The sequence below is a fragment of the Camelus dromedarius genome, chromosome 12, assembly GCF_036321535.1.
Source record: "Camelus dromedarius isolate mCamDro1 chromosome 12, mCamDro1.pat, whole genome shotgun sequence".
In the NCBI taxonomy this organism is placed as follows: domain Eukaryota; kingdom Metazoa; phylum Chordata; class Mammalia; order Artiodactyla; family Camelidae; genus Camelus; species Camelus dromedarius.
Genome location: NC_087447.1, coordinates 29,186,008 through 29,206,014, shown reverse-complemented (window position 1 = coordinate 29,206,014; position 20,007 = coordinate 29,186,008). Strand labels below are relative to the sequence as shown.

Sequence of the window (20,007 nt, the reverse complement as noted above, 5' to 3'; positions counted from 1 at the left end):
GGAACTTACATTCTAAAGGCAAGACATAATTAAGCACGTAATTTAACAGGGGAACAAGGCATTGCCGTATTAGAAGAGGATGAGGAACTGACCTTTCGATGGAACAGACAGAGTCTTAGCAGTGGCGGGGCCTTCGGCCTGAAGCCTTTTACACCTGAAAATGGAGCAGCCAGCCAGGGTGTGAAGCAGAGGGGAGCCCTCCAGCCCGGGGGGTTGAGTGTGGAGTAGAACAAGTTGGGTGCTGGGATGGGATGAGGCTTGAGAGGAAGTGGGGAGTACATTATGTAGAACTTTTTACACCAAGGCAAGGGGTCTTCTACGTACAACAGGGAGCTTTAAGGAGGGGACAACACAATCAGTTCTGGCTGAATTAATGCTTTGCATCAGGCGTGCACAAGCAGCCAGCGCAAACCTTTAGAGTGAAATACCCCCGGCCAAAGACAAACGCTCATCACGTTCCAGTTGGAGAAAGGGCCTCTGCAGAGACGCCTCTCTGCTGAATATTCTGCCACTGCCAACTCCTGGGCAGTCCTCAACCTGAGAAGGATAAAGCCAGTGCAGGAACTGGCAGCCTAAAATGAGGAAAAGGCTAGGTTCCGAGGGGCTGATAAGCTCAGATGGCCACTTGGAGGCACAAGCTTTATCACACAGATACACAGGTGTTGTAAGAAAGCATTTCATTACAGCAAAGAATACTTCCCTTCACCCCTAAAGGCCAGGAATCTCCTCCTTTCTTAACCAAAACCATTTCTACTGAGACCCTTTTATCGCACACAGAAGCCACATTTAATTTTGCTTCATTTTAGCGACGCTACTGGAACACGGATTCTTACCCATTTGTTCTCTAGGACTGCCATAACGAGGTACCACAACCTGGGAGGCTTAAAGCAATATATCGTTTCAGTTTTGGAGGCTAGCAGACCCCAGATCAAGGTGTCCATGGGGCTGGTTCCTTGAGGGGCTGAGGGCGAATCTGTTCATGCCTCTCATCGTTCCTGGTGGTTTGCTGTTCATCTTTGGCATTTCTTGGCTTGTAGAACTATCACCCCACTGTCTGCCTTTATCTCCCTGTGGTGTCCTCCCTGTGTGTCCAAGTTTACCTTTTTTTATAAGGACACCAGCCATATTGGATTAGGGCCCACCCTAATGATCTCACTTTAACTTAATTATCTCTAAAGACCTTATCTCCAAATAAAGTCACCTTCTGAGGGGCTACGACTGTAGCTTCTCTTTTCGGGGTGGGGAACCAGGCATGGAATTCAACCCACAACACCTTAAAACATTAAGTCAAAAGTGAGCATCTAAACTCTGGTTCAAAGTCCATCAAGGGAGAGACACCAGAAATAAAAATTTCCCCTTAGCTATTATGCTTTCAGATTGCACTTCTTTGCCAAATAAAAAACAAAAGCAAAATAAAAGGTTTGGGTTCTTGTTACTTTCTGATAAAACGAGTTACTTTCAATGACTGCTGTATAAAGGGATCTTATCTGCACCCGGTGGCTAAATTTTTAACCCAATTGTTTAGAACAACTCTGGAGAGACCACAAGAAATTATAATTTTTCCATACTTTCTCTCCTAAAGAAAACTTTTTAAAAAGGACTAAATCTCAACTGTGTCCAAAATACGCTTCTGTAGTTGAGAATTAGTTCTTACACATAACTTATTATTGACATGAAGCGCTTGCCTTTTCTTTTTAAAGTTTAAATCAAAAGAGTAAGATTGACAAATGGGCTCTATATGATTTACTTTTGCTCTGTAAATAAAGTTAAGTCCTAAAGATTTCAGCAGGTGCAGGTGTTCTGTCATCAAAGAAATAAATGTACAAAAAACTGGGTCACCACTCCATCATAAAACCAGAATAGTCAACAGTAATAAGTAGCACAGAACCAGAATTAAAAAACTTAAAAAATGGATATTCTGTTTCACTGAAATTTTGAAGAAACTGAGGTCTGACAATAAATGCTTTTCGTTGTACCCTGGTTGCCTGTACATTTTTATGTCTTAAAAACGTTCACTATGGTGAATTATGCCTTGTATTGTCTAAGACCCATTCCAGCAATCCGCCGTCTCCAGAGCTGGGTCATATCCTTCCTACAGACTGCTTTTCTGATTGAACAAACCCCATCCTGGGACTGACTTTATGATTTTCATTCTGGTGAGACCTCAACTCTACATCTCTATTTCCAAAATTTGAATTTCTTTGATCACAGTGAAGAGAAATCTGAACATTCCTATGAATCTTATTTCCTACAAAGTTTTCAAGCATAATTTAAAGGTTATCTGTTTTTTAAGCATCAAAAATAAAAACTTGCTGGTCTTAACTAATTGGCCACAATGTCTTCCTTTACCTGAGGTCCTGAGCTATTTTATATGAAAGTAACAGTAAACACAAACAAGACTTACTCTGCAGGCATCTTTCGAAGGGTTTTACAGATCATAACGCCTACAGGCATCCTACTACACAGGAGAGACGGGGGAACTAAGGCACAGAGCAGTATCTCGTGTCAGGTTACACAGTCATGACGAGTCTAAGCTTCAAGTTGGCGTAGGCAGGCTCCAGATTCTGTCCTCTCAATCACATACCATACAATCTCTCTTAAAATAACACAAGAGAATTTTTTCTGTAGTTATATTTTATGAAAGACAAAGAAAAATATAGGAATTTGAGGTTTCATTCCAGTAACCACCACAGATTATAATTCACCTCATTTAAAAGTTATTTTATACATGTCTTTCAGAAACACATCTATTGTGTAGTTACATCATTTTTTTTTCAAATCCAAAGACCAAGAATATAAGTAATACAGATTTATTTCAAGTAAGTGTTAAGAATCAGAACTGAATTGATAAATGAAGTCATCTACTGAAAAAAATGTTAAATCCATTTTGGCTATTATATTCCTTTACCTCAAACTTAAGAATTAAAGTAGAAGCATATTGTTTGCTAATGTTTTTAAAAACTATGTTCAGATACAAATTAGTTTGGAAGTTCTTGAAAATTTAATGAGCAAGCAATTTGGTTTTTTCCACTATTTCATCATTACAGAGCTGCAAAATCTTTGAAGAAACACTATTAGTGACATTTTTTGAACAATGAAAAGTATAAAACCAGATTGTTAGCAGAGGAGACAACAAAATGTAAGTTAGGAAATTCATAAACATACATTTATTCAAGAAATACAATTACTGGAGTCCTTGATATTTCAATGATCATTCCACATTATAAAATATTCACAACATATATTCTTTTAAGTCTACACCAAGTCATGCTGACATTCTTTTCAGATAAGCCATAGCCATTTCTTCTATTAAATGCTGTAATATCCATTTATATTGTAAACAAAGTATTTGAGCCAAATTATTTAAGTCCTCGAGCAAAGTAACTTTCAAAAATTTAGAAGAGGAAGACAGTGACTTTTTAAAAAACACATCTGAATTCTCAAACCTCAAAGCACTAGGCCACTATAATCTAGTATGACACTAATGGATAAAGTGGCCATATTAAGACAGCACGTAATTATCAACAACAATATTTCTCATCTGCAATTTTTAAACATGCTTTCTTTAACAATAAATATTTATTTTTATAGGTTTTAAAGGCAAAGGGGGCAGAAAGGTGACAGATATTGAAAGTTTACATTTAAACTACTGACAGGAGGAAGGGACGAAAGGAAGGAGGGAGGGAGGAAGGAAGAAAAAGGTAGACTGTAATTACTTTCCAAATAAGGAATGCCATGTACCTTTTATTCCTAAAGAAATTACTAAGAAATATAACCAATCATTACATTTACAGCTATTTAACAGTAGCTGTAAATTGAATTATTCTATTCTGATACTTCCAGAGTCCAGTGTACTTAGAGCATTTTACAAAGGGGTAAACTAGTAGTTCTCAACCCTAGGTGCACCTTAGAACCAACTAGAAAGCTTAAAAAAAAAAAAAAAAAAGCCAAAAAACAAGCATCTGGCCCCACCTCAAAGATTCTGATTTAGTTGGTGTGGGATGGGACTCAGTGTCACCATGTTTTAAAGGTCTGCAGGGTGTTCTAATGTGCAGCTGAGGCTGAGAATCACTGAGTCAACTCATTTGGAAAAACCAAGAAAATAAATGGAAACTGGAGAGGGAAGACAATTTATATTTATAATTTACAAATCAAACACCTATTATACACTATGTGCCTAGTTATGTTCATGAATCATACATTTATAAGATGAAAATTCCCTTCATTTCCTCATGATACTAGACCACTACTGTACATCTTTGCCACCGAATGACTGAATTCTTGTATGGTCAGGATTTAAAATTCTGGGACACACTATGAAAACTGCATTAACGAAAATAAACTACTGCTACTCATGCTGAACAGGAGCAAGCAAAACTACTGTATTTGGCTCTTTTAAGCTACCCATATTTTAAGAATTATAAATAAGTGCCAACCCACACAAAGAACAGATTGTGGATTACTGTAGAAGGAAAAAAAAATAGCTTACTCAACTTACTAAGTTTCAACACCAAAAAAGATTTAACTTGGCTGAATGTTCTGAAACAGCTGAGATACTGAACCAGGAAGCTATAATTTATAATGAAATGTTGACACACCCTTAGAAGCTACTGCAGCTGCAGCAATACTAAAATAAGATTTCCTCAGGGTTTACCAGCAATGCAAGAACACGAGCATAACAGTAACAGTACTGTTTTCATATGCACCAACACATCTCTTTAATATATAAAGCTCTACAACAAATACCTTTAATAATTTTACAATTAAATTAAGTCCATAATTCTTCTACACTACTTTGGTCTCAACATTTTAAAACATCAATTAATTTTGGAAATATACAATTTAACAACATGATCCTATCAAGAACAAGCACATTTTGCAGTGGACTAAAGACACATTCAACCATGCAATCCAGTGTTCAATACCTAAATGATAAATAACAATGCTGATTGACTTGTATTCTGAAAAATCATTGAAAACTGGAATAATCTTTTAAGACTCACAGTGCTCACAAACATGCAGAAAAAGATAACACATTTCCATTCTTCCAGAAGGAATGTTACAAAATGCCCACTCTTTGCACAGGGTTGATAATTATACTGAATTCCTTATATATTTTAATCCACTTTTTCTTTCTAGCACCTGTCACTTAAAATTTCAAAAAGCCATACAAATGAACCTTAGTTCTTTAACTTCTGCCTTTAAAAAGACCTGTCACAGTCATCCACTAATAGCTGCCTTTCAGTAGAACAGTGACATCCAGTGGACAAATGAAAAGTATCTCTCAGAATTCTCATCATTATATTTGAATCATAAACAAAGATCACATCTCTAAATCCAACCATTTTAATATGAATGAGTTCCTACTCATTTTGACAAGAGTCTGCAGATTCTTACAAATGCATCACCTTACAATCTCTATATGTCTTAAACATACCTTCTATCTTTTTCTTATTTAGCATCAATTCTTTAAATTGAGCTACTTAAGAGATGTTAACTCTTGAGTGAGGTTAAAGTATTACTTTTTCTTCTTTGCTATCTCCCACCACAAACTAACTGGCTCACTTCTAGGAACGGAAGGACCAAAATATAAGAAGTATATTTAAATAAAAATGAGTAGCATTAAAAAAATTTGCAAAAGATAAAACCTAAACCTCTTTTGCATTTGTAATTTACGATACACTGCTGAATATAAAGAGAGATGTAATCAGTAATGCTAACAATCAAATTACATTCTCCTGCCTCACTGCTCAAATATTATGAAAGAATACATATTTTAGCAATGATTGTTTCAGTGTTTAAAAACTTTTATAAATCAGTATAAATGAGTATTCATTATATAGTATGTTTAAATAAAAGTAAAAAACTTCCACTGTGCTGGGTTATAATTTACCATTGATTATACATAGTGTGTGTTCCAGATACAAAACGCAGCAGCGATGTTAATTAACATTAGCAGTGTGATGAACTGCTGTAGCTGAGACTGTCATGTGTAATTTCTTGGAAAATCATAAAGAAATGTTGTAGGTTAAAGAAAAATAAAGCAAACAAAGTATGGAGAACTGTTATTTTTAAATAAGCAGCCAAATAAAGAAAACTTTTTTTCCCTAAAAAAAGATTAAGAATGTAAAAGTACATTTGAATATTAAAAAAGCATTTTTAAAAATCTATAACAACTTTATGACAAAATCTGCATTTGAAAAAGGCCTGTAAAAACAGCAGGACACAATTGCCCTCATCACCTTTTTACTTTTTCTTGTCAGAAAAAAGAGTATGCATCTCTGGAACCATAAGTGATGTTAAAACAGGCAGGTATAAAATGGCAGGGAGGATTTCATGGGAAGTTTGTTTTTTTACAATCATTGGCATTGTAGCCATCAGTAGGTCACAAGTAAAACTTCTCTAGCTAAAAGCAAAATGGAATATAAAGTTTTTAACTGCATTAGGTTTGTTGCCTGCGTTTTGCTGATCTCATCTTTTCAAAGCGTGACTCCATTTCTTCTAAGACCTTGGGTGTGTACCGCACCACTAATTTAACCTTTCCTTGAGCTGCTTTCAGCAGTTCTACAGCTTTTTCATGATGCTCTCCTTCAACACTCTAGGAAAAAACAACACAAAGACATAAGCACAATTAGCATCTAGGCTTTCTAAGCGACTCAAAATGAAAAATGTTTAAAATAAGTGTAACTAAAAAAGTTTTAATATTGTATCATTTCAAATTATAAACCTATGAGATAATCCTGCTTTATCATTTTAATCAGTGTAAAATCCTCTGCTAAGTCATTCTGTTTGTAGTCCAGGAAATGGTTTTTAAGTTCCAAATAATTAGCATATCAGTCTACACATCCTATTATTTCACCAGATCAGAAGTAAATCAAGTAACTGCCATTCTATAAGATAAAATTGAGGGTAGACTTTTAATGTATTGCCTTAACTACGAAAGAGCTTAATTACATCAAAAAATCACACTAAGCCTTGCTAATTTACATTGGAAAGAAGCAGAACACACATGTACAGTGCTTAAAAAAGTATCACTGTACTAATAGTAGTGCCTAAGATTCCCCCAAAGGATTTCTAAACTACAAAGCTTCTTTGGTTTTTCCCTACAATTTCTGTTTCTCTAACTCAAATACACCCCCAAGTGGTCACAACACATTACTACAAGTAGAAATAAAAAGTACCCTTACCACTCCATTAACAGAAAGGAGCTGATCTCCTCGCTTGAGGCCCCCATGTCTATCAGCAATTCCACCTGGAATTATTCGAGATATATAGATTGGAGAGTTTTGTTCTTTGCCTCCCATAATATTGAATCCAAGGCCTTCTTCTGTTTTTGGTAGCTCAACAACTCGAGGATGAGAATGTCCTTCACTGGCAGCAAATGCAGCAACAGTAGCCTGAAGGGAAATTTTACGTATTAAAAAAAGTAATAATAAGACTTTTGTTTACTTCATTCTTTTGTCCCTTTTTAGAAACTACTTTTGAAGTCAGTATTTTTGATGTTTGAATGTCCACAAACTCACTGACAGTTCTGAGAAGGAAAGCTAACCAGATGGTGTTTTAAAGAGGACAACAGGAAAGCCAACCCTGGACTATGCAGGAAGTGTTGAGATCTTTTAGACCACTCCTAGTCCTTCCAGTGCCTGGAACCTCTGTGCCCTGCTTGGCAAGCAGGTTTGCTAGAAAGATGAACACTATGCACATTAAAGAGGAGAATCCCTCCCCAGCATGCCAGCAGCCCTGAGCATTAGGGCTGGTCATTCTGGCTCCTTTAGGGGCTTTTGGGCAGGGCACAACCTACCTACATAGCTTGTAAGGAGGTAGGTGTCCTTGTATGCAGTAATTTGGCTGCTGCACTATCTGTACTGTGTACTAACTCACTCATCTAGAAATAACATGGAGAAAAAGAGGTGTACCTCTAGCTGATGTGAATTTTTCTTGTAGCTTTAGTTAACTATCTAGTTACTACTGAAACTCCACAGCAAATGAAACAGAGCCACATCTTTAAAACTTTAAAATTTAAACTAATTAGACTAATTCTAACACAAAGCTGAGATTTTTGGTTTCATCTTGCTTTCAAAGGTAATTAAGTAATTGGGAACTATTTTTTTGTGTGTGTGTTGGATCAGGGTACATAAGCAAAAATGGGAAGGAAGGGAGAAAGAAAATCAAGATTTGTTGAAAACCACTATCATCACATTCTAAGCTCTAAAAGAGGCCTCATTTTAGAGACAATGGAACCAAGGCTCACAAATTCAGAAAGCTGGGAAAGTCAGGAATTAAACCCAAGTTTTAATTTTTTTTTCTACTCTGTCAAACTATATTCACATGTTTAAGTGTTTGTACTCAGTAGAGAATCTAATATTTCCTTTTGTGAACCAGTAACTACCAATGAATAATGACTAACTCTAGTATAAGTCACCTACTGCTGATATTAACTTACTCTAACAACACATGATGGACACTGAGGTCAACATTTGGTTTGAGGAAAATAGTGGTTCAGAAAAACTACATAAAAACTGCTACCTGCAGCTCTGAAGAGGAAAGGGCAACACAGGGTAGTGCCCTAGATCTCCCATTTACCATTTGCATGGTCTGAGGCACATAAGCTAATCTGACGCCTCCTCACCAATAAATGAGGATCATAATTCATACCTCAGAATTTTTATGAATATTTACATGATGATAAATTATCTTATATATAGCAACTATGTATATGGTATGTGTATTATTTGTGTGCAAGTACATTTTTAAGCATCATCTAAACTGCATAAAATAGCTTTCATAAAGTCAATAAAAAGTCCTGTTTCTTAGTAATTGAGAAGTTTAGCATAGCTTGAAAGATACTGTTAGTTTTCAAAATAAACCTATTATGAATCTAATAATTGCACATTTTAAACCTCTAATTGATGAAGAGTTCTCTCACTTTAAGTAAATGAAAAAATGTACCTTTGCAGTCGCATTAGCTCTTACTTCAGGGCTGCTACTGATGTCCACAGTCTCATAGACATGTTCATACACCTGCAAAACCCAAAGTTACCACTGCGATTTTAAATCTCAGAATATACCATGTTTGAGTTCTTAGTGAAATTAATGAATGTGTTAAAATTTCAGACAAAGTTATACATCTTTGTAAAGTGTTTTTCTATTAGAAATTCCAAAAATGAGAGGGGCAGGTTCTAATGCTTTTCTAAAGTTCACTTTCTTAAGAAATTCTGAATCCAAATTTTTATCTTACCTAATTAATTCAGGGTTTTTTTTGTAAATTTTAATCCCATTTACTCACCTCTCTTACAGCATTGCAGAATTCACTTTGAAGGACTCGCTGTAAAGCCTGAAGTTTCTGTGGTGGTACCTCTCCACTCCTCTGTAGTTTTTCCAACAATTCAATTGCTCTACAAATATCTAGAGTTAAACAAACACACTGTGATAGATAATTTTCTTGGAATATTCTCTAAATGCCTACATAACAGTGGAGCATTAAGGGTCTATTCCTCAATGATTAACAATATATAGAACTAAGAGGAAAAATGAATTAAGAGTGTGAATTTGTGTGTTGTGTGTGTATTCACGTATGGAGGATGGGAATGTAAATTTTACAGCAGATTAGGAAGAAAATATTGATGTTGCACAAGTATAAAACTTGGAAAACAGCATCTCTGAGAGACACAGGGAAATGAAATAAAAAGTATTAAGTGTCACAGGAAAGGACTGGAGCTCAAATGTGACAGACACATGAACACCGTACTGCTTCAGGAAAGCTGACAGTATTATCAGAAACTATTTAGTCAAAATTTACCTACCACCATTTGGTTACCACTAGTAACCAAAGCACTGAACAGTATAAAACACTGTGTGCCAGTGAAATCACTGTTTATTTCCCAAAAGAAAACATAACATATATGTAGACATGAAAACTCTTCAATAACAGGTGCAGTCAGTAGCAGGGACACATTTAAAACAATGATACAAATGAGTAAAATTAACTGGTCTGTTTTCAACTTAGGATCATTAACACAGTGTTTTAATTAAGGCAAGCTCAGTCAAATACATGTTTACAAAATACAGAATAGAAAACAATTAGTTTTGTGAATCTGGTCTCAATAACAGCTGTGGGATTTTGAGCAAGTTACTTAACCTCCCCATGTCTCAGTTTTTCCACTGCAAATGGAAGTTAACAGTATCTCCTTTATAAGAATTACTTGACGACTAAAACAAAAAATACACAGAAAGGGCCTGGCATACAGCAAACATAAATGTTATGTTACATTAGCACCAATCAATCATAATTATTAAGGGGTTGTATACATTTATACAAATATATTAAGCGTGTTAGGCAATTCTCATTGGGAAGTGTGAGGATAAATGTTTTAAGAATTAAGAAATTTTGTAAAATTCAGTCGTGTTTCAACACTGACTATCTCTACTTTGTTTTTTTAAAACTGTTTTTGCACCACAGGGGGCTAGAGTACCTATCATTCTACTTTCCTTGCCTCCTTTTGTCTTAAGTGGAAGAAGTTCTGAATTTTATATTATACTAAAGGATTGGAACTTTTTCTGTACAGAATTAGTATGGCCCTCCTTGTGCCTGCAGCTGGGGAAGTAGAAATACATATAGTGAAAAAAGAAGCAGATTCTTCAATTTCAGGTAATAAAAGCTTCAACTGATGTTAATCAAATGCCATGGAAACAAGACTTTCCCCATTCTGGTCTCCCACCATCAGAATGGATAGTGAATGGGGAGTGTTAGTTCATCAACTATTTTGATTTACAAAGTTACAATATGCAAGCTACACAAAAATTTCCAACAAAGAGTTGAAAAAGCAATACTCTTTATTACATATATTATTACATAAAATACTCTTTACTGTACCCAAGATGTGCTCAAATGTGTTCCACTGAATCTCGTTTTGATGATGTTGAAAGCATTCAGGATCTTGATCGTATGCACTAATTTTATACTGTGGGACTGCTGGGAGAGTTTCTTAACAGTCTGTTAAACAGAATGCTAAATAAGAACCAGACTTGGTGTAATCTGACTTTCTCATCCTGCTAACTGGCATCCACTAGTAATTTATCCTACTAGGTTGCTGAACCTTCTACTGTGGAACAGAAATGAACTCTGAAAAAGGAAAAAAAACAAAGCCATGACTACCAAAACTAAATGCCAGAGATAAAGTTTCACATTTTGTACTGCATTTAAAAATACAAAAGACCGCCAACGTGTTAGAAACCCACAAATGACTTTCAAAGAAAAACACCTACTCCTGTTAACACCAAACAGATTTGTTCCCATCCACAAAGCACAGTGCCATTGTGCTCAGAAAGATGTCACAGTCTTAGCACTAACTTAGCAAGTCTTCCCAAAGTGAACAACTCCTCTGGCAAAAATGATGCTTTAATAGCCTGGTGGGCCGGACGAAAACAACATCATTTTAAACAGACTTACAAACAGTGAACACCACAGGGAATAGACAAAGTGTGCATTTGTTTGTGTGAAGGCACGAGGAAAGACATTTTTCCAAATATAATAATTCAAAAAATGTAGTCCCTTCTTAGAGCGGAAGTTCTACTATTCAGACTGTAACTGCGAAAGTTAGTATTTGCGAGATAGTTTCAATCTCCATCCTATACTTTGTTTACTACTAGTACTCAAAATATTTAGTTTGTACTTTTTGGCTCTTACCAATGACTTAACATTGGTATGTCAAAAGTATGCTTGAAATTATTTGAACTAAAGGATTTGGGGAGGAAAGAGCGAAATGCTGAAAATCTGCAACAGGATTCTTTTAGGCCCTGTACTTTCACTGGCTTTTCAGTTTCTAATCGCTCAGCAGAACGGGTTTTATTTTCCTCGACAGCCTACTCTAAAAAGCAAGCAACCAGCCCGTTAGCAAAGGTCGCATCTGTAAAGAAAGAATAAGACTGCACTTTTCAAGGCTTTTATATTCTACCACTGTTCCTCCTAGTTATGTAACCTCCTTCCCAGGACCACATCAGAAGAATTGTTTTTAAAGCACCCTCTGCTTACCTGGGAGGAGCACCACAGCCAGGAAACACCCCATTACAAATACAACTGAGGTTGTAGTGGAAGCAATGATAGAATTTGTGCGTAAAGAAGGGGAGTTCCGCGGGAATGTGCTGTGTGTCCGGGATGTGTGGGGGAAGGCGGGGACGCTAGATTTGTGCACGCATCAATACGGGCAGTGCGTGTAGTCTGTCCGAACTGGGCGTGTAATGTGTGCACAGCTTGACACGTCTCAGAACGCTGCGTCTGCGGTGCCCTCCCAGGGGCCCGGCACAGCCACGGCGTGTGCGGCGTGTGTCCGCGAACGCAGACATGTGGTGCAGAAGTGTGCCGCGCTCCGGGGCGCTCCGCGCGAACAGCCGAGGGGTCTGGGTACCAGCCCAGGGCAACAAGCGCCCACCCTGGGGCCCGGCACAGCCACGGCGGCGGCCACCGGCGCCAGCGCGAGGGACAGCCTGGTTCCGGGTCTCAGAGCTTGGCTGCCCCACCCCCCTGGCGACACGGAACCCCCCACCCCCTCCGCCCACGTCGGTCCCAGCCTCGGCCCCACTCACCCCTCTCCAGTCGCACAGGTTCCCCAAGCGCCGCCATCTTCTCCCTTTGCCTGCAGACCCACAGGAAATGACGACAGAAGGGCTGCGGTGGAGGGGCGGGGCCTAGCGGGAGCCCGGAGCGAGAGCCGGCCAGTATCGCGAGAGCGGGAGCCGCAGCTTTGGGGCTCCCGGAGTGGAGAGTACCCGGGTCGGTATTCGCGAGGTCGGCTTTGTGCTGCACCGTGAGCGGTCGTGACGTTCTCAGATTCCCCCTTCCTCCTGTGGTTGAAAAGAGTCCCTTTCCCGATTCTTACGGCCTGCCGCTGGATTCAAGCCGTCTCCCACCCACGTGGAACCCTTAGTTCCAGCCTGGCCATTCGTGGCCCTAGGAGCCAGCACTGCTCAATTCTCCTCTGGCCTCAGTTTCCCCATCTGTCTGACAAAGAGTCCTGTCTCCGACGTTCTTAGCATTCTTAAACAATGAGATTCGGTGACAAGTGTGTGAGTGAGATGTAGATTCTCCATTTGTGGCTACCTTGCTTTAGCAACCCAACGCACAGGTCTTCCCTAGAAATCTGTTTGTGAATAAGGATGGAAAGTGCAAAAGGCATGAAATACCCGAGGAGCGAGAGAACGAGGCACTTTGGTGCACCCCAAAGTAACAGTTTTAAAAAGCTGATCCAAAATCTTATGTAAATGAAATACGAAGACGCAAATAATATTCCTAATACATTGTAGATTCTTAGGGCCACTTTTTAAAATTTTATGAACCAAGAAAAATTTTAATCCTTAATGAATATAAGTGAATAAGTGAAATACTAATTTGCCCAGTACTTAGATTTTACTAATGTTTATTCAAGCTCTAGTCTGTGTTGTTAACCGGTTAGGGCCTTTCACAAACAAGTTTTCAACACTACATGACAGGATTGTTTTAACAACCTCCTGGTTGTCCCGACCCACCTGTTCTATTCAATTATAATACTTACTTCTAATCCATCAAGAGTACCACCATTGTACCGTTTTCCTCCTTGAACCTGGGTTGCATTATCAAAGGTTCCTATTCAAAATTTTCCGTGGCTTCTCCCCATATTTCCTATTTATAAAGCCTTGCATACTCTGAGCCTAACTCATCCATCTAACCTCAGTTCGCATTATCCCTCAAAGACAAAAACCAATAGAAGTTGAATATTCAAAACCACATTTCTTCTATTTCTTTAACTGAGTTATAGTCAGTTTACAATGTTGTGTCAATTTCTGGCGTACAGCACAATTTTTCAGTCATACATGAATATACATATATTCGTTTTCATATTCCTTTTCACTGTGAGCTACTATAAGATCTTGAATATATTTCCCTGTGCTATACAGTATAAACTTGTTTATCTATTCTATATATACCTGTCAGATCTGCAAATCTCAAACTCCCAGTCTGTCCCTCCCCACTCCCCTCCCCCCTGGCAACCACAAGTTTGTATTCTATGTTTGTGAGTCTGTTTCTAAAACCACGTTTCTTCTTGTTTTTAAGTCTTCATTTATGTTGTTCTTATGTGTAATGCCCTTCTTCATCTTTTCCTGTTCTCCAAACTGTATACATCCTCAAACTGAACCCAGTTTTCAGAGAGAATAAAATGAATAAAAAGTCACATTCTCAGGATTGGGAATCAGAACATTACAGATCATTGATTATTTGAAGCATAGGTAAGGAAGAAAAAAGTCTTAGGAGCTATTTCTGAGCTGGGAAAATATGATTCAATTAACTAACAACCCATTTATAGTCAACATAAAAAATAAATGAAGGAGTCAGTTAATTCTTAAGGAGAAAACTCCTAAAATGTCCCTCCCTAATTCATATATCTTTGACAATTAGAGTTGGGAGAGACCTAGAGACTTCCAGCTCCTTCACTTTACAGAAGAGGAGACTAATTACAGTCCTGAGTCTCAGCGGAGGCAATTGTGAGCACAAATGAAGCTGGGGTGCTTTTGCTTTTATGCCTCTGCCAGGTTATTAAATCCCCCGGCTTCCTAATCAAGAATTGCCCTTCCTATGGAAGAACTCCTCTTCACCTGTTGCTTCCTCATATTACTTCCTGCCTCAGAGATGAAGAGGAACACAAATTAGAATAGGAAGTCTGGGTCTAGACAAATCCCAGTGAAAGCTAAATTATCCAAATTTAATCTTTCTCTAAGAAATGCAAGTCCCAAGTAGGCTGCCAGGTATGAAACCTTTCTTAACCCAAGACATTGCAGATCGAATGTACTAAGACAGCATCGATTAAGAGAAAAATGGAGTGGGTGGGGAAAACTGGGGGTAAGAGGCTGTCTAGGGAAGCTAGGAACGTGGAAAGTAATATGAGGAAGCCAGACACTCCAAGTGGAATATTTTACTATTTCATTGCCTGTTGAACCATATACAAACAGGCACTACCATACAGAATAGATACTTAAAACAGCTATGTCTTATTACAAGGTAAAACTTTACTCTTAAGGGACCTATTCAGTACAATTAGAGTCTCAGTAGTCCTTTCTTTTTCCAACAGTTTCTATAATATCCTCCTTAGAAAAGCAAATTTTTAGATAAATGTCTTTCTTCATTTGAAGTGAATGATCTTGTCAAATGTGAGATAGCCTGCATTTTAAATAAGTTAAACAATATATAAAAACACTTGGTCTAATCAATTAAATACTACAACACAGGGAAATCTCTTCAAGAATACCTTCTGAAGGGAATTTTTCTTGGTCACAGATCTCAGCTCAGAACACAAAACCCCATCTCGAAGTACCAGAAATCTAAAGGAAACCCTACTTGTTGTCAGAATGAGTTGCAGATTATATTAAAGTGTAAGGGTTTACTTTTTTAATGTCAATTGTTTCATCATCACTCTACAGTACATGTAAAGGCACAGATTGATGTATTTTTCTGGCATCTTCCTGACGCACCCTTGCCCTAAATAAATCTGTTTGCCAGGATCTTGTTGCTTAAATTAGCCATCTCAAACTCTTGGTCCTGCCAACACAGGCAATTGTGCCAATGTTCTCAGCATTTACTGGCACACGAGCTGTTGCCTTTTCTTTGGCTTTCTATGTGTACCTAAGGCCATCATCCTTCCTTACCAAGACAGCAGTCTGGCTTATGTGTCACTGAAACAGACTTCAGAATTGTTTGGACTCACTCTGGTTCTCTCCAGGGTGTGCATTCTGCACGATGTATTTTCAGCCACACAGTATATTGTTCAGAATTTGTCGTGCACATACTTGCAGATTGGCAGAGCCACCTGCCAAAGATGAGAACCTTTTAAGTTGTTGTCAAACGTCATAAAATGTGTTCCATGATTAATTTTGTGGGCACAGATTGGTTTTTGCACAGAGTCCAAAATTTGGGATATGTCACAGTGACTAAATGGCACCGGCATGCTGAATGAATTTGGAATTTGTCTTGTCAAGTGTGGGAGCAGGCACACAGATGGGCTTTGATCCAGTGGTGCTGCTTGGAATTCTCATTATAGCAATGATGTCACTTGTCACGTGGAGTGAGTGATAATGCTGCCAAGTTATGGACAAAGCAAGGCAAATAACAAAGTACAGAGGCCAGGGGAAAGGGTTTATGGCAGCACAGGAAGCTTTTACTACTAGCTGACCTTTGCCTAAATGACATAAACATTGTGTTGGGGCTGCCAAAAATATGCCTAGTAGAATTAAAAGCAGACAAGGAAACTTCCAACTAAAACAGTTTTTAAAGAAGGGCCACATAACCTGAAAAGCCTTCATTTCACAGAAGAGATCAAGTAAAACAAACATGCCCTTGCTTTTTAGATTAGGCTGTGAAAAGAATCTTTGAACTGCAAGCAAAGCGAACCAAACCCAAACCAAGCATTTTGCTTGATAAGAAAAGCTTTGTTGACTCAAAAGTTCAGCAACCATGCTGGGAAATGGGGAAAAAACAAACAAACAAAGATCTATAGTGGCAAAGAAATATAGCATATTCTCATCACGTGTGCACATCAGAATTCTCTGCAAGGCTTTAAAAATGCATTAATTGTGCAGCTAAAGCAGTACTTAGAGGGAAATTTATAGCTATAAAAGCCTAGGTTAAAAACAGAGAATGACTTGAAATCAATAAGCTAACCTTTTATCTTAAGACACTCAAAAAAGAAGAGCAAATTAAACCCTAAGTAAATAGAAGAAAGGAAAAAAAAATAAAGATTAGAGCAAAAGTAGAATTTAAATATGTATTTAATTTATTTTCTATTCTCTATGTGTGTGTGTACATGTACAGACTAGGGGAAAAAAAGTGAGAAAATCAATGAAACCAAAATTTGGTTCCTTATGAAGATCAACAAAATTGGCAAACCTTTAGCTAGACTGTTCAGGAAAACATGAGAGAAGATTCAAGTTACTAAAATCAGAAATAAAAGAGGGGATATTACTACTAACTTTACGGAAATAAAAAGGAGTATAAGGGAATGCTATTAAAAACTATGCAAATACATATATACTCACTATATATTATATATAACTATATATATATATAAATATATATTCATATATGTAATTTATCTGTTATTTATATATATAACAATGTATATGAGTATGTATATGTATACATATATTTTTTCATGCCAGAGGCCCACCACATAAATTTTGATTCAGAAAGTCTCAAGTATGAAATGAACATTTGTATTTTCTGAAAACTGTGACAGTTTTTGTGATGTGCTGTCTTTGTTGAGAATTCCTGACCTAGCACATAATAGACATTCAAAAACAATGTATGTATTAGTTAATATTAGGTGCAGTTGCATATAAACACAGAATTCCAAAATGATAGTGTACTTAAAGTAAGTAAAAGAACTCCAGAGAGAGGTTGTTGCCGGCAAGTATGATGGCACCACCATGCCATCAGGAAGCCCAGCTTCTGTCACTTTACACCAATATCCTAAAGACATGGCTGCCATCTTCAAGGTACTCATGACTTAAGAAGGCTGCAAGAGTTCCAGTTATTGCATGTGAGTTGCAGGCCAGGAAAAAAAAAAAAAAGAATAAGGTATGACACAAGAGTAAAAATCACCCTTCCCGGTGGAGTCAGCATCTTTTAAGTACCCTTTCCAGAAGTCCTGCTTAATATTTTTAACCTATATCTCACTGGCCAAAACTCAGTGACAAGGCTCTATCTTGCAACAATGAACCAGGAAATACAGAGTTTTACTTTGAATGACACAGGGCCCAGCTACAAAATCTAAACTCTGTCCGTAGAGAAAAAGAAGAAAAAGAATACTGGGATGAGCCTCTAGACTTTTTGCCATCCCATACCACAACCTCTAAAACTTAACTCTCAACTTAGTTCCTGCAGCATTGTAGGTCCATAGATTTATTTCTCCCATTAGAAAGTTTCAACCAGTTGAGTTTCAACTCAAAAGGATTTACTTAGCAAGTGCTACAGGAAACGGGAGAAATGCCAGGTGTGTTCCTCCCCTCAAGGAAATGTCAAGCAATTTGGACAAATGAAACCCATAGCAATGAAACTATCTGGATTGCTTTCTATGAGCATTTACTGAAGTGTTACATTTTACAGCTTGGCCTACTAATTTTTTTTTAATATTTACATTAAAAAATTTATTCTATCTTATTTTATTTCTTTTTTAAATTGAAGTATAGTCGATTTACAATGTTGTATTAATTTCTAATGTACAGCATAGAAAACAAACTTATGGTTACCTGGGGGAAGGGGGTTAGGGGGTATAAATTGGGAGTTTGGGATTTGCAGATACAAACTACTACATATAAAACAGATGCTACTACTATTCTTGCTGTACAGCACAGGGAACTGTATTTGATACCTTGTGATGGCCTAGAATAAAAAAGAATAGGAAAAGGAATATATATGTGTATGTTTACATTTTAAAGTTTAAAAAATCATTCCGTCTGCAAACTGATTCAAACTAAAATATTTACTGAAATGAACCACAGTACTATGTTAATGAAAATTAAGTGTGAAAATTAACATGCCTTCAACCACAAACCATTCCAAAGTGTGAAGATTTAGGAAAAAACAAAATAAAAGCTCAAACTCTCTAGAGCCCATTGTTCTGACTGCTTCTTATAACTTGTCAGGTATGGACAGAGCTTTGCAAACCAGCATTAGAATAATTAGCCTCTCAGTCTTTCAACTGATGCGGTCATCAAATGGCTAGTCAGAAGACAGAGACAGGAGCCTTATCACATCAATTCCCCAAATAAGCTCTGATGACCCACTGTAACAAAGCACTGTGCTGGGCCCTAGAGATACCAGGAAGCTATCCTGCTCCCAAACAGCTCACAATGCAGTGGAAGGGGATAAGGGTATAGACATATGTGCAACCCGAGAAACAACAGAGAGATGGTGCTAAATGTTGTAATTCTTACTGTCGCCATTCTTGTTGCTTTAGTTGCAGGAGTTTTAATAGAGGTGCAAAGTGTAGTGTTGGAAAGAGTGAGATGAAGTGATTTCTCACTGGGGGTAACTGAGAAAACTTTGGAGAGCAGGGGTTCTCAACCAGGGGTGATTTTGAAGCCCAGAGAACATTTGACAGTGTCTGGAGATATTTTTAATCGTCACGACTGCAGATGGTGGGATGGGGGTGAGGATGCTACTGGCATCTGGTGGGTGGAGGCCAGAGATTCTGCTCAGCATCTTACAATGTGTGGGACAGCCCCCTCAATAAAGAATGATCCAGCACTAAATGTTAATGGTGCAAGATCGAGAAATCCAGCTTTAGAAAGAAGGAAACATTTGTTCCGGAATGATCAGAATGTTCACAAGTGGGTAAGTGGGGAATGGGAATGCCAGAGAGAGGGCTATGTGAACAAAGCCATGCAGGAAAAAAAAAAATGTACTCTCTGTTTAGGAAATGCAGAAGGCTTCAGTGGGGGGCAGGTGTACAGCTGGGGTTGGGGAGGGTGTGGAAGAACACAGGGGTTAACCTGTAGGTTGAGGGGGATTGTGGGGGCTCCTGAATGTTTGGGTTTATTCTTTGGGCTAGAGTGAGCCACCAGAGGATTTTAAAAATTGAAGAACTACAATTGGAACTGTATTTTAGAAATATAATCAGAGGGAGAAGCTTAGACTCTCACAGTAGACAGTAAGGAAATTCCTTTGAGAGAGAGTCACCTTTGTTTGAAGGCTGTCTGTTGTTAAGCCCTGATTCTTGGAAAGTGCCAAAACTTCAAGAAGAAAGGAGAAATTCTGGATAATGGGACCAGGGTGGGATGGTGTGGGATGACAGGGGATGGGTAGGGAGATGAGACAGGGCCAGATGGAAGAAAGAAGTATGCTGCTGAGTTTTATACTGAGATCCTTCCCCCTGACCTCTAAACCTGCAGTTAATAGTTACAAAACTCACAACGTGCTTGTTGTATTTGGATTTCTTGTGGAAGATGACTATATTCGGATTGAATGAGGGTTCGAAGAACAGG

At 37.9% G+C, this 20,007-nt stretch overlaps 1 protein-coding gene across 1 annotated transcript; it reads right to left on the bottom strand.

Annotated features, from left to right (window-relative positions):
* Window positions 1-3,140: 3,140 nt before the first annotated feature.
* On the bottom strand, window positions 3,141-12,644 carry LIN7C (lin-7 homolog C, crumbs cell polarity complex component). Its single transcript, XM_064492494.1, has 5 exons — window positions 12,583-12,644; window positions 9,287-9,405; window positions 8,950-9,021; window positions 7,188-7,397; window positions 3,141-6,598 (listed from the first exon to the last, which is right to left on the bottom strand). The coding sequence occupies exons 1-5, from the start codon at window positions 12,617-12,619 to the stop codon at window positions 6,443-6,445; spliced, it is 594 nt and encodes a 197-aa protein (XP_064348564.1). The 5' UTR covers window positions 12,620-12,644; the 3' UTR covers window positions 3,141-6,442.
* Between the last annotated feature and the right edge of the window lie 7,363 nt (window positions 12,645-20,007).